Source organism: Pipistrellus hanaki, assembly GCF_964339955.1.
Source record: "Pipistrellus hanaki genome assembly, chromosome: 4".
NCBI classification, from domain to species: Eukaryota; Metazoa; Chordata; class Mammalia; order Chiroptera; family Vespertilionidae; genus Pipistrellus; species Pipistrellus hanaki.
The window spans coordinates 10,861,790-10,875,173 of NC_140506.1; the positions used below are offsets into that span (position 1 = coordinate 10,861,790).

General features: G+C 42.6%; 1 protein-coding gene across 1 annotated transcript in view; it reads left to right on the top strand.

Annotated features, from left to right (window-relative positions):
- Positions 1-818: 818 nt before the first annotated feature.
- MARCHF6 (membrane associated ring-CH-type finger 6) overlaps positions 819-13,384 on the top strand; it is a 64,078-nt gene continuing 51,512 nt past the window's right edge. Inside the window, exon 1 of the mRNA XM_084881926.1 lies at positions 819-1,075. Within this exon, the coding sequence (XP_084738052.1) occupies positions 1,057-1,075 (19 nt within the window). The 5' untranslated portion in view covers positions 819-1,056. The remainder of the gene's footprint in view (positions 1,076-13,384) is intronic.

A 13,384-nucleotide genomic window follows, 5' to 3' on the forward strand; every position in this document is an offset into this window, starting at 1 on the left:
TAAATAAATAAAGATGGCAACATCCGTATGGTGTGAATGAATAAAAAACACACCTATTTTTTTGTATCAGATTGGCAAAAAATTTATTTTTTGCTGAGCTGCGGAATTTTAGTAATTAGTTTACGTGAGCCATGAGATGAAAAAGGTTGAAAATTGCTGTTTGAGTGCTTCTTCAAAAGGAGCATTAGAACTGTCCAGGTGCGGAATAAAAAAAATCATCCTTCCTGGACCCACTCCAGACCGGGCACCAGAATCTCTGAGGGGATCGGGGAGTGGGGTGCCAGGAGGGTGCAGAATCCTTATTTTCACAAGCACCCAAGTAACTATTTTTTCTTTTCAAATATATTTTGAAAATATATTGCATTCAGAGAGGAAGGGAGAGAGAGGGAGGGAGGGAAACATCACTGATGAGAGAGTATCATTGACCGGCTGCCTCCCCCAGGCCCCCAGCCCCAACCCCCACAGACGTGACCGCCTGGTTCACAGGTGGAAACTCAACCACTGAGCAACACCAGCCAGGCCGAACCCAGGGAATTCATTCCTAAGCACCGCAGGGGCCGCCCACGCTCCTCGCCCCCCTCGCATCCTCTGTCGCCTCCCCCACGGGGCCACCAGAGTTCAGTTCCCTCTTAGTTCCGGCCCCCCGGCCCCGCAAAACCCTCAGGACAAAGCCCAAAAGCCGGGTGGGTCCCCCGCCTGGACCTCTGGCCCGGCCAGCACCCGCCCCTTTCGCCCCAGGGCCCCGACCGGAAGTTACGGCCCCCGTCGTTGGGAGACGCCCCGCCCCTTCCGGCGCTCGCCCCGCCCAGGCCTCGCCCCTCGGGCCGCCCAGCCCCTCCCCCTCCGCGCTCGCCCGCTTTCTGTCAGCCTCTCCCACTCCCTCCTCTCCCCTCCGCTCCTTCCTCTCGCTCCTCGCCCGCACCTGAGCACACGCACCTGCCCCGGCCGGCTGCGCGCCCCCTCCCCCCTCCCCGCCCTCCCCGCCCCGGACGGGAGGCTCGGGCCTCCGCCGCGGGAGCCTCGCGGCTGCGTCACCGCCGCCCCGCCGCAGACAAGATGGACACCGCCGAGGAAGGTAAGCGGCGGCGTCCGCGCCCTTGCACCGGCGCCCGGGTTCCGCCGGCCGCACCCCGGTCCGCGGCGCTCGAGGGGTGCGGGGCGGAGGCGCTCCCCTCCGGCGGGGGGCGCGCGGGGACGGTTTGCCCGCGGAGCAGCGGGGGCGCGGGGCGGGGGCCGCGGCGGCGGCGGCGGGGGAAGGTGACCCCGCGGCGCCCCCCGCCGGTTCCCGCCCGCGCGCGGAGGGCCAGGCGCTGCGGGGCCGGGGGCGTCCGGGCTGCGGGGCCGAGGCTGGTCCGCCTCCCGCCCCGCGCCCCCCGCCGGGCCCGGGCGGCGGGGGCGGCGGGGGGCCGCGGCCGCGGCGGCGGCTCCCGGGGCGGGGGCGTTTCCCACGCCCTCCCCTCTCTCTCTCTCTCTGGGTTTTGTCTTCCTCTCCGTCGTGCTGCCCATCGCCGGGCAGGCCCGATCCCCCATCGCCGCCCCAGAACTTCTTTGTGGACTCGGAAACTTGGCGGAAAACGCTGCCCCCCGCCAGGTGACGGCCGGGTGGCGTGAACTCGCCTGACCCCGGTTTTAAAACCTTGCCCTCCGCCCGCCGGTCCCGGGAGAATCTGTTGACAAACCGAGGCAGAGGAAGGCCCTGCGAGGCTGGCCGTGCGGGGCAGGGAGGGTCCGCAGGATTCTTTTGTTTTGCTGTCGTTTGTTCTGGGTGCAGCCCCCGACCCCGGGGCCGGGGCTTGGGGTGTGTGCGCGCGCTTTGGACATGTGGTTGGCTTGGGACAAGCTGAGCTTTGTAAACGGAATACTACCTCGGTATAAACATCCGATTATGGGAATGCATGTGTGTATCCGGATACTGAATATGGCAGGTTATTTTAAAGCAGTTTTTTAAATCTTTTTTTTATTTATTTTTTAAGAGTGGGCCAATTGAGAAAACGTAGAGAGGAAATTCCTAAATTACCCTGTTCCTTAGATGTTTTGGTTATCAGTGAAGGTACATTTAGGTGGGGGAAATGATAAACAACCAGCTTGCAACCTTTCTGAATGGCGATTTTGGTGGGCTTAGGTGAAAACCGAGGAGAACTGTCATGACATGGAATAAGGAGTGATAAAAAGTTTGATATTGTCTAAATATACCATGAGTTGATAGAACTCGGCTTATTTTATTTTATTTTTTAAAGAAGTCTTTCCTTTGATAATCAATGAGAACCTCCATGGTAATAACACTGCCTGTGACACCACGGTTTACAACGCATACTCACCTGCATTCACATTTGATCTTCACTGCAGCTAGGTGGGGTAGTTAGGCATTATCTTTTATAGACGGGGACATTCGGGCTTGGGTATTTTAATAGGGTTTTCAAGTTTCACACCCAGTAAGAGACAGATTTGAAACTAGATATTCTGATTATAGAGTTTTCCTTTATTATACCTTAGTTGTTTGACAGAACTTTATTTTGTGTTTGCTTTATGAAACTGCCAGTCATTAGGTGAAAATGAATTTAGTACTTCTCTTGCCTATTTTTGCGAAATTACAAATTGGAAATTTTCAAGATTAATTTAAACTGAACTTGGGCCGAAGCTGGTTTGGCTCAGTGGTAGAGCGTCCGTCTGCTGACTGAAAGGTCCCGGGTTCGATTCTGGTCAAGGGCATGTTCATTGGTTGCGGGCACATCCCTGGTAGGGGGTGTGCAAGAGGCAGCTGGCCGATGTTTCTCTCTCATCGACGTTTCTAGCTCTATCTCTCTCCCTTCCTCTCTGTTAAAAATCAGTAAAATAAATTAAAAAAAAATAAAAATAAACTGAACTTGGAAAAAACACGGGGAGGAAAGAATTTCATGATAAAAATTAGTTAAATTAAGATGCAAAAAACGTGCAAACAACTTCTATTTGCTAAATAACAGATAATTCTTATATTAAGAAAATGGATTGAGTTCTTATCTGATTACAAAAGAAACGATCTTTTAGGAGATTTGGCAATATGGTTAAACAAAGAAAATTTTTAAATATTTTAACTTTATCACACCTTTTAAAAACACTGATGATATTGTTTACTTTTTTACTTTTAATTTGAACAAAGAGAATAAGAATGCTACTAAAATATCAACCTTGCAAACAGTGTAACTTCTCTTTTAAAAATAGCATTTGCTTGCCTCTAGTGGCGCCATATATGATGTTATAATGCTCAGAATGTTTTGTATTTATAGTAAGCAATACTGAATTCTGCTAGAAAATTGATCATTTGCCAAATAGATTTTTCCCTTTCATATTATTTACTAGATTTCAAGTGTTTAGTGTGTTAAATTTTTATAAAATCAGGTTTATGATCAATTTCCATAATACAAAGGATGGGTGAGTCATATGTTTGTATGAATACAGATGTATTACATAAACTGTTATCTATCATCACATCTTTAAACTTGAGAGCCGAGGGAGACTATAGATGTGAAGCTTCCTCATTTTATGGATTAGGAATCTGATCCTGCAGTGCACCGAGATTTTTCAGATACTGGAGGATAGGGTTGGGGGATCTATCCTTTGCTCAAGGATGTTTTTTATTATTTATTTTAATTGATTTCACAGAGGGAAAGGGAGAGGTAGAGAAACAGAAACATCAATGATGAGAATCATTGATCTGCTGTCTCTTGCACACCCCCCACTGGGAATCGAGACTGAAACCCCAGCATTATCCCTGACAGGGAATGAACAGAAACCACCTGATTCATAGGTTGACACTTAACTACTGAACCACACCTGCCTGGCAGGATATGTATGTTTTTTAAAAAGCATCACACTATTGGGATAGATGTTGCAAGCTAGTATTGATGTCTGAAACTCATATGATATTAAACATTTTGCCATTGTAGACTGTTCTCATTTCAGCCCAGTGATACATAGACTGATTTTTTTTTTTTTAACAAAATGCCAAAGCAATTGTTCTTTTTTTAAAACCCTCATCTGAGGATATTTTTTCAATTTAAAAAAAAGAGAGAATGAAGAAGATGGGGGTGGGGGGAGGTGGAGAGGGAAATATCAATGTGAAAAAGAAACATTGATTGGTTGCTTCTGTTTATACCCAGACAACAGATTGAACTGAGTTAGTGCCCTTGGCTGGGAATTACACCTGGAACCCTTTGATCCTCCAGCTGGTGCTCTAACCACTGAGAAAAATTGGCCAGGGCCAAAGTAGTTGTTCTTTTTAATTTTTTTCCCCAGGAGATATTTTATTTTATTATTTTAAAAATATATTTTATTGATTTTTTACAGAGAGGAAGAGAGAGGGCTAGAGAGTTAGAAACATCGATCAGCCGCTTCCAGCATACCCCATACTGGGGATATGCCCGCAACCAAGGTACATGCCCTTGACCGGAATCGAACCTGGGACCTTTCAGTCTGCAGACCGACACTATCCACTGAGCCAAACTGGTTTTGGCTATTTGCTATTTTTATTTATTTATTTTTTGTTAATCCTCATCCAAGGATATTTTTCCATTGATTTTTAGGAAGAATAGAAGAGAGAGGGAAAGACAGAGACATCAGTGTGAGCGAAACACATCAATTGGTTGCCTCCTGCACGAGCCCCAACCAAGGCCTTGGGCTAGGGAGGAGCCTGCAACTGAGGTACATGCCCTTGACCGGAATCAAACCCGGGACCCTTTGGTCTGCAGGCTGATGTGCCATCCACTGAGCCAAACTGGCTCGGGCCAAAGCAATGGTTCTTAATGCTTTATGAAACATAGTCATTGGGATGATATGAAGCTGAAGTGTATTGCAATTGATCCATTTCTGTATTTACTATGGGAAAACTTGAGGTGACTTGGATGAGTTAAGTGGATAAGTTGTCAGAATCAGATAGCTAGTTACTGTCTCTCTAGAACTACATGGTTTTTCATTTCTACTTCCAGACATGTCTGCTTCATTCTTCTTACCACAAATCAACTTTCACTGTTTGGGCATGGTTATGATCAAGCAAATATGCTCTTATTTGACAGAGCTTTATTGAGCATCTGCTACAAACCAGGCACACTATTTTATGCACTTGGGCTAGGCAGAGAATCAAATATACAAAACCCAAGGACTCCCCCCACCCCCCCAACAAAAAACAAAAAAATGAAACAACACACTAAAAACAAAAGCACAAAATCATGTAAGGAATTATATGGCATAACTAGAAGGTTATAAATGCTGTGGAGAACAGTAAATCAGGAGGGAATAAGGAGTGCCTGGATATGAAGATGGGTTGCAATTTTAAATGTCTCCTGTCCACTGAAAAGGAATAAAGTAAGAGAGGGAATTAGATGCGCAAATAAATGCTCTGTGGACAGAGCAGTATGGGCAGAGTGAACAGTCAGTGTGAAATCTCATTGGGAAAATGCCAGGAATTTTCAAGAAATAACCAGGAGGGCCAGTAAATGAGTTGGGGAAGAATAAGTAAAATATGAGGTCAGAGAGATCATGGGCCCAGTGGGGAATGTTGAGGTGAGTGAGTAAGTAGGACTTAGGTGACTTACTTTTGTGAGGTGGGGAACCATGGGAGGCAAGATAATTGGCTACTCCCCTGAATATACTCTTTCCTGATCAACTCTTAAATTTCTGGGAGCTAGAATCTGGGTGGTAACAAGATAACAAAAATAAAAATCATGTCCAAAGATATAGACTTCCACTTATGAATAGATCCTGTGGATGTAATGTACAATAGGGTGACTACAGTTAATAATATTATATTATATATTTGAAAGTTGTTGAGATCTTAAAAGTTCTCACAACAAGAAACAATTTGTAACTGTGGTGATGCTTTTAAACTTATTGTACAACATAAACATATATTGAGTCTTTATGTTGTACATTTGAAACTAATGTAATATGTTAGTTGTATCTCAGTTAAAAAAAAAAAAAAAAAGAAAAAGAATAAAACCATGGCTGACTGTGTCCATGCTTGATCTGGGCAGACATCCTAAAGTTGTCTGTTACATTGTTGAATACCTTCTAGGTTGGAATGCTCTGAGTGATTATTACAGGGCTAGCCTGGTATTCTCTTCCCGACAGGCTGATGTTCGTGGATTTCACTTTTCTCCTGTAAGACCATGAAGATTGCTTATTTTTAGTATAATGCAGGTAGAATGGAAAGAGTTCTTAAAAAGGGGACCGGAAGTAAGACCCCAAGGAGAACCTGTTATTCGGACTATGTTTTAGAATGCAATTGCAGTGAGCGAGGCAAGATACTACAGGCATATCTTGGAGATACTGTGTGCTCTCTTCCAGACCACTGCAATAGAACAAGTCTTGCAATAAAGGGAAATATTATCTTTTTGCTAGTGGGTGGTCTTGCCTTCACTTTGAAGCAGAATAAAACAAAGTGCAGTAAAACAAGGGTTGCCTGTGTAGGTATTTAAGGAAGTGGGAATAGAGAGAATGAGAAAGAAGGAACAGATCAGTAGAATTAATGGAATAATGAGTAAAAAGGTGATGTATATATATACGGAGAGGAGCATTTAAAAATGAATGATTTTGCTGAAACCAGTTTGGCTCAGTGGATAGAGTGTGGGCCTGTGGACTGAAAGGTCCCGGGTTCAATCCCGGTCAAGGGCATGTATGTTGGTTGCGGGCACATTCCCAGTAGGGGGTGTGCAAGAGGCAGCTGATTGATGATTCTCTCTCATCGATTTTTCTAACTCTCTATCCCTCTCTCTCCCTCTCTGTAAAAAAATCAATAAAATATATTTTAAAAAATGTTACTAAAAATGAATGATTTCGAACTGGCTGGTGCGTAAGTGGTTAGAGCAATGCCCCTCGCACTGAAGGGTCTTGAGTTTGATTCCCAGTCACGGGCATTGACCTGGGTTGTAGGTTCCATTCCTGCCCTGGTTGGGGCATGTGTGGGAGGCAACAAATTGATGTGTCTCTCTCACATGAGATGTTTCCCTCCCTCTCTTCCCCCCTCAAAAAAATAAAAAGCAATGGAAAAAAATCCTCTGGTGAGGATTAACAAAAAGAAATTTATTGATTTCTAGTGCGAATGGGAAAACAGAAGTTCAGTTTCAGACATTGTATTAGTTTGCAAGTGTTGTCATAACAAAGCACCACCGTCTGGGTGGCTTAAGTAGCCGAAGTTATTTTCTTACAGTTCTGGAGGCTAGAAGTTTGAGATCAAGGTATATGCAGGAGACCCAGTGATTTCACTTCTGGGAATATATCCTAATAAACCCAAGACACTAATTCAAGCGTATATATGCCACCCCTATGTTCATTGCTTTGTTATTTAGAATAGATTTAGATTTAGAAGCAGACTAAGTGCCCACCAGTAACTGAGTGAATAAATCTGTGGCACATTTATACAATGGAAAATGTTGTTTAAAAAATTGACTTAAATTAAAAAAGAAGGAAATTTTACCTTTAGGGACAGCATGGGTGGACATGGAGAGTGCAATAATCCAGAACAGTGGTCAGCAAATTGCGGCTGCTGCTCTGTTACTAATGAGTTTGCGGACCACTGAGCCAGAGAAAGGCAAGTACCATATGGTTTCATGTATTGTATATATGCAATCTAGTGAACAAAATAAACTAGCAAACAGACTCTTAGGTACAGAAAACAGAATGACAGTTGTCAGAAGGGGAGGGTGGTTGGGAGGCCGAGTGAAAAAGGTGAAGGGATTAAGTAAAACAAAACAAACTTCCTTGTAGACCCAACGGTATGGTGATTTTCAGAGGGGAAAGGAGATGGGAGGTGAGGGGAGGTAGAAGAGGGTAACTGAGAATAAATGGTGATGGAAGGGGCTTGACTTGGGGTCTGAATACACACTACAATATATAGATGATGTATTAATAGACTTGTGCACCTGAAACCTTTATAATTTTATTAACCAGTGTCACCCCAATAAATTCAATAAAAAAGAACAGAAAACGGTATCAGCAGGATTGGGTTCTTCTGAGACTCCTGTTCTTGGCTTGCAGACTTTTTGTGTTATTCCTGTCTTTACATGGTTTTTTCCTCTGTGCTTGTCTGTGTCCTAATCTCTTTTTATAGAGCACCAATCATATTGGGTTAGGACCCATCCTAGTAGCTTTGTTTTTAAACTTAATTTTTTTATTTACACACACACACACACACACACACACATTTTTTTTTGTGTGTGTGTGTGCATATATATGTTGATTTAAGAGAGACAGGAAGGAAGGGGGAGAGAGAGAAACATCTATGTGAAAGAGAAATATCAATTGGTTGCCTCCTGTACCTGCCTCCACCGGGATTGAACCTTTTGGCGTATGGAAATATCAACTAACTGAACTATCCAGCAAGGGTGATAAAATTGCTTTTTAATTAGCTGCTGTATTACCTAGTTATTTTTGTACTTATTTCAATAGTGCAGTGTAGTTGGAATAAAATAAAGTTGGGGTAGATAGTAAAAATATAAAGAATACTGATATTAAATTGTGGGGGGGAAATTCAAGAAAACTTGATCACACAACCAGGGTGTTTGTGGAGGAAGTAAATAAAGTAGAAAGGAACACTTTTTTGGATTGAGGGTTAGGTTTAAATCCTCATTCTCTCATTAACTTGATTGATAATTTAGTTGAGTCTCAGTAATTGAAAAAGAGTTAACTAAGTCTACTCTTAACCCAATCTTTGGCTGGTAGAGGTGATGTTAAAGCTACTTTTTTTTTTTCTTTTCTTTTTTGGTGGTGTTTGGATGGGGTACAACAGCAGATATTGTCTAAAGATTTTCTGTATTGCTAGGTAGCCCCTGTCTTGGCCTTTTAGGTGGGATATTTTCTGTCCTCATCGATGTTTCTAGAATAGAAACCAGCTTTTCCACTTCCACCATCAGTCCAGGATATATGAAGCAAAACACAAACCCAGAGAACTAACTGGTACTGGGTCCCCAAGTCCCTTGCTAGTCTGCCTTCTCTTTTCCTTTTAGGATCTTATGTTTGTTTTATTTATAACTAGAGGCCTGCTGCAAGAAATTTGTGCACTGGTAGGGAAACCTAGGGCTGGCCAACTATCAGGGCCGATCTGTGGGGTGAGCAGTGGGGCCATCAGGGGGGCCCGCACAGGCACCCACCTTGGTGGCCTAGCTCTGCCTGCTCGCTGGCCCCGCCCCCCTGCTGATGCTGCCAGTTGACTCCCTCTCTGGGGCGATTTGGGGGGGTGGGTGCTGCTGGTACTTGCTTTGGCTGGTCTGGAGCCTGTGGGCTGGAGGCAGCTCCTGTGTTGAGCTTCTGCCCCCTGGTGGTCAGTGCACATCGTAATGACCAGACAACTGGTCATTACGATTAGGCTTTTATTATATAGGATATTAGGCTTTTATTGTATTATATAGGATATCCTGGGTTTTTAGCTGTACCCTGCGGGAAGAATAGGAAGAAGTACATCTATTTCATTTTGTTCTGGAGCCTTCAGTCCTCTTGTCATCTTTATTGCTTCTTTCTCCTAGAGGTAACCATTATTCTGACTTCTAATGATACATGTTAGTCTTTCCTGTTTTTGAATTTCTTAAATGTGCATTTGTATAGTAGTTACTCTGTGTGTGATAAATCCAAACTGTTGTTTGTGGTTTTAGTTGGTTTAGTCTCATCCATATAGTATTGTGTGGATGGTAGTTTCCATTTTGGTGGTATTACTGTAAATAGTGCTGCTATGAACATTCTTGTACATGTTTTTGAACATAACTATATAGAAAACTATTGATTGTAAAAGTAAGATAATAGTAAAATGCTACACAATATATACTATAGGCATTACACATGTAAAATAAGGAAAGGTCTTTTTTTCCCCTATCCCTGATCCACCAATGGTAGCAATAGTTTTTTTATGTATCTCCCAGAATTTATGTTTAGTTCTGCATATTTATGGTTTGTTTCAGATTTTTCTTCTGGAACTTGGAATGATAGGAAGAAGTTTCCCTTCTTTCTAGATTACACGCATATTAGGTAATGAAATTTAGCTGGGGATATAGAGCAAGAACAGGTGCAGCCTCTTTTCAGCAGCTTTTTCTAGCCTCCAGTTCCCTAATAAGGTGTGGAAATGCCCATGACACAGTCTAAGCAGTGCTCAGAGCCTGCTGAACAGCCAAATGTTTGTCTTACGAGTATTTTATAGCAAGGGCTTAACACTATTCTAGTTGATTTACACTAACAGTCTTTGCCTTTCCATTTAGGGGAATATTCATATATAAAGTACTCTTGAACAAAACTCAGTCACCTCATGTGGGGGAAAAACAGTCAATACTGCCAAAGAGATTGTGATATTGTTCTTTGGAACAAATTCCATATTTGAGACACTTAGATTAAATGATTTTAAATTAGAATTGGGTTGTTGGTTGTGCAGAAATAGGCTTTTAGCAATGTTGAGACAGGTATTATTTAAATCTGATTCTGCTTTCTTCCCTGATGAAGATACTGCTAGTGAAAGTTCCATCACATTTAAAAAAACATGACCGGTGAAATAAGAAAATTGCTAACATGAATTTTCAAAATTGTATGTGTTATATAAATCACATGCTCAGCCCTCTTGCTAAAGAACTTCATTGATAAAATTAGACTTGGTAGTGTCAGTAAAATAAGAGTTCAGCTGTGATATTTGCAGATGGCTTACTTAAAAAGTGTTATGTAAAATTTTTTACAGTTACAAAATAGACTAATTTAATAAACATTTATATAACCAGCATGTAGATTCGATAGAGTCAAGCATATGTCTGATAATTCTTTCATCTCACCATTCTCTTCCCCCTCCCCCTGACTTTAGATTATTTTAAAGCAAATCTCAGATATGCTATCTTTTCATCTGTTAATACATATATATTCTAAGAAATAACTTTTTAAACATGTAACCACAATACCAGTATCATACTGCTTATTCTCTTCATCTTCTGAGTTTTAAAATGACTGCCAATGTTGTTATTAGCTGATGATTGCTGAATTCTGCTTTTAATTTCTTTGCGGTTCCTTCTAGCTTAGGATATAGATATAGCCTACTAGGGGATGTATGATTGGTCAGATTACTGTTTGAAAGTCTCTAGAATCATTCTCTTCTGTGGTTAAGCTTCATATACATAGATTAGTTTGTTTTTATTTAGGGGTTGCCTGTTTTCCATTTTGATATAATTTTGTTTTATAATTATGTAAAAGACTAGAGGCCTGGTGCACGAAATTTGTGAACCTGAAGGGGGGAATCCCTCAGCTCGGCCTGTGCCCTCTCACAGTCCAGGAGGCCTGGTGGGATGTCTGACTGCCAGTTTAGGCCCTCTCCATAGGGAGCAGGCTTAAGCTGTCAGTCAGACATCCTTAGTGCTGCCACAGAAGGGGGAGAGGCTTCTGCACTGACCACCAAGGGGCAGCTCCTGTGTTGAGCTTCTGTCCCCTGGTGGTCAGTGTGCATTCATGGCGACCAGTTCTTCTGCCGTTTGGTCAATTTGTATATTAATCTTTTATTATATAGGATTTCCGTGTTTCTAAAGCAAGGTGATTTAGATGCCTAATGTTTTCTTATCTTTCCTTTTATAGATACAATGGAGGTTTATAAAGTCCTTGACAAAATAATGAAAAATTTGTGTATGTGTATATTTTGAGAGAATCATAGTTATTGCCCAAAGGTTTCAAGGGCAAAAAAATATTGGAACCACTACTATAGAGCAGTGGTTCTTGAACTTTTTTGGTTTTAGGATTCCTTTATATTCTTAAAAACATGAAGACTAAGAACTTTTCTTTTACATATAAGGAAATAAAACAAAAAATTGGAAATATTTATTGATTCACATAACATCTATTATGTGTTAATATAAACTTTTTTCATGAAAATAACTTCTAAACTCAAAATATTGGTGAGAAGAGTGGGTTTGTTTTATATTTGTAAATCTATTAAATGGTTTAATCAGAGGCAGCCAAATTTTTTTTTCATCTATGGCTTCATTCAATCAGTTGTCTCATGTAGCATTTGGAATACTCCACTGTACATTGGCAAGAAATTACAGTAAAAGACAGACAATGTCTTACTGTTAAAATGAAAATAGTTTTGACCTTGCAGAGGCTGGATGAGTCCCAGTTCTCTACACTGGATTCAAGCAGTGTCTGGAGGCTTGATTTAGATTTGTTGTGTTTGCTTATTCAGAAGGACTGAGTCTTCTGAAAAACCGGTGTTTCCTCTTATTCAAGTGTGTTCCTCAATCCCCTTAAGTGGGGATCCAGAGTCTCCACCTTCTTCCCTCCAAGCTGGCCACTGAGGGTCCTTGCCACAATTCCTTCCAACCTCCTGGGGCTGGGTTGCTCTCATGGTGGCTGGTCCATATCAGAGGTGGAGCCTCCCAGAATATGGTTCACACCCACGTGGATATCGTTCTCAGTATCGTCCTTGCATTCTGCTGGCTGTAGTGTGCCAACAAGGATAATCCCCACTCTATCCCAGTTTATTGCTGCATTTGTGGTCATTTACCATGTTTATAGGGGGCTATGTGGAGACTCATTTCCAGTGACCACCGTGTCCTGTTGGCTTACTTTGCACTGTGCTCTGCCTATGGGACACCCGTTGCTACACTGTCACTGCAGTGCTCTACTTCCTACATCCACAGTTGCCTGAGAGCTGGCTGGAGAAATAGGACAAGGGAACTGTTTGGCCCCATGTTTGACAGGCTCACCCACATTTGCACCCAATCCACCCTACATTGCTGGTCTTGTAGTACTAGGTAGTAGCATGGGTCTATCACTGAAGTTAACCCGTGGACATCCAAATATTATGGCTGGTTGGGTCATGATGAGAATGGCTTTGAGTGCTTGTTCCGCTTCTACCTGGATAACTGCTAATTCCAGACCTAATCCAAGCCCACAGGCACCAGCAGCTCTGGTGATAAAGCATCCCATGGTCTTATCAGCTACTTTAGATGGAAGTCTGTAGTGCCTTATGGTGATCCAGAATCCAGGTAATAGGGAATCAGTTTTGGTTCCATAGAGGGAGCCTAATGATCAACTATCCCCATGGTTGGCAAACTGCAGCTTGCGAGCCACATGCAACTCTTTGGCCCCTTGATGTGGCTCTTCCACAAAATACCATGGCCTGGGCGAGTCTAGTTTGAAGAAGTAGCATTAGAAGAAGTATAAGTTTAAAAAATTTGGTTCTCAAAAGAAATTTCAATCGTAATGTTGATATTTGGCTCTGTTGACTAGGAGTTTGCTGACAACTGAACTATCCTAATCAAGGAGGGTCAGCAGAGATGCACATTACACTGGACTCTTTTAATATGCTGTAATTGGAATGAGTCCACTTTAAATAATTTTAAAAAAAAAATATTTTATTGATTTTGTACAGAGAGGAAGGGAGAGAGATAGAGAGCTAGAA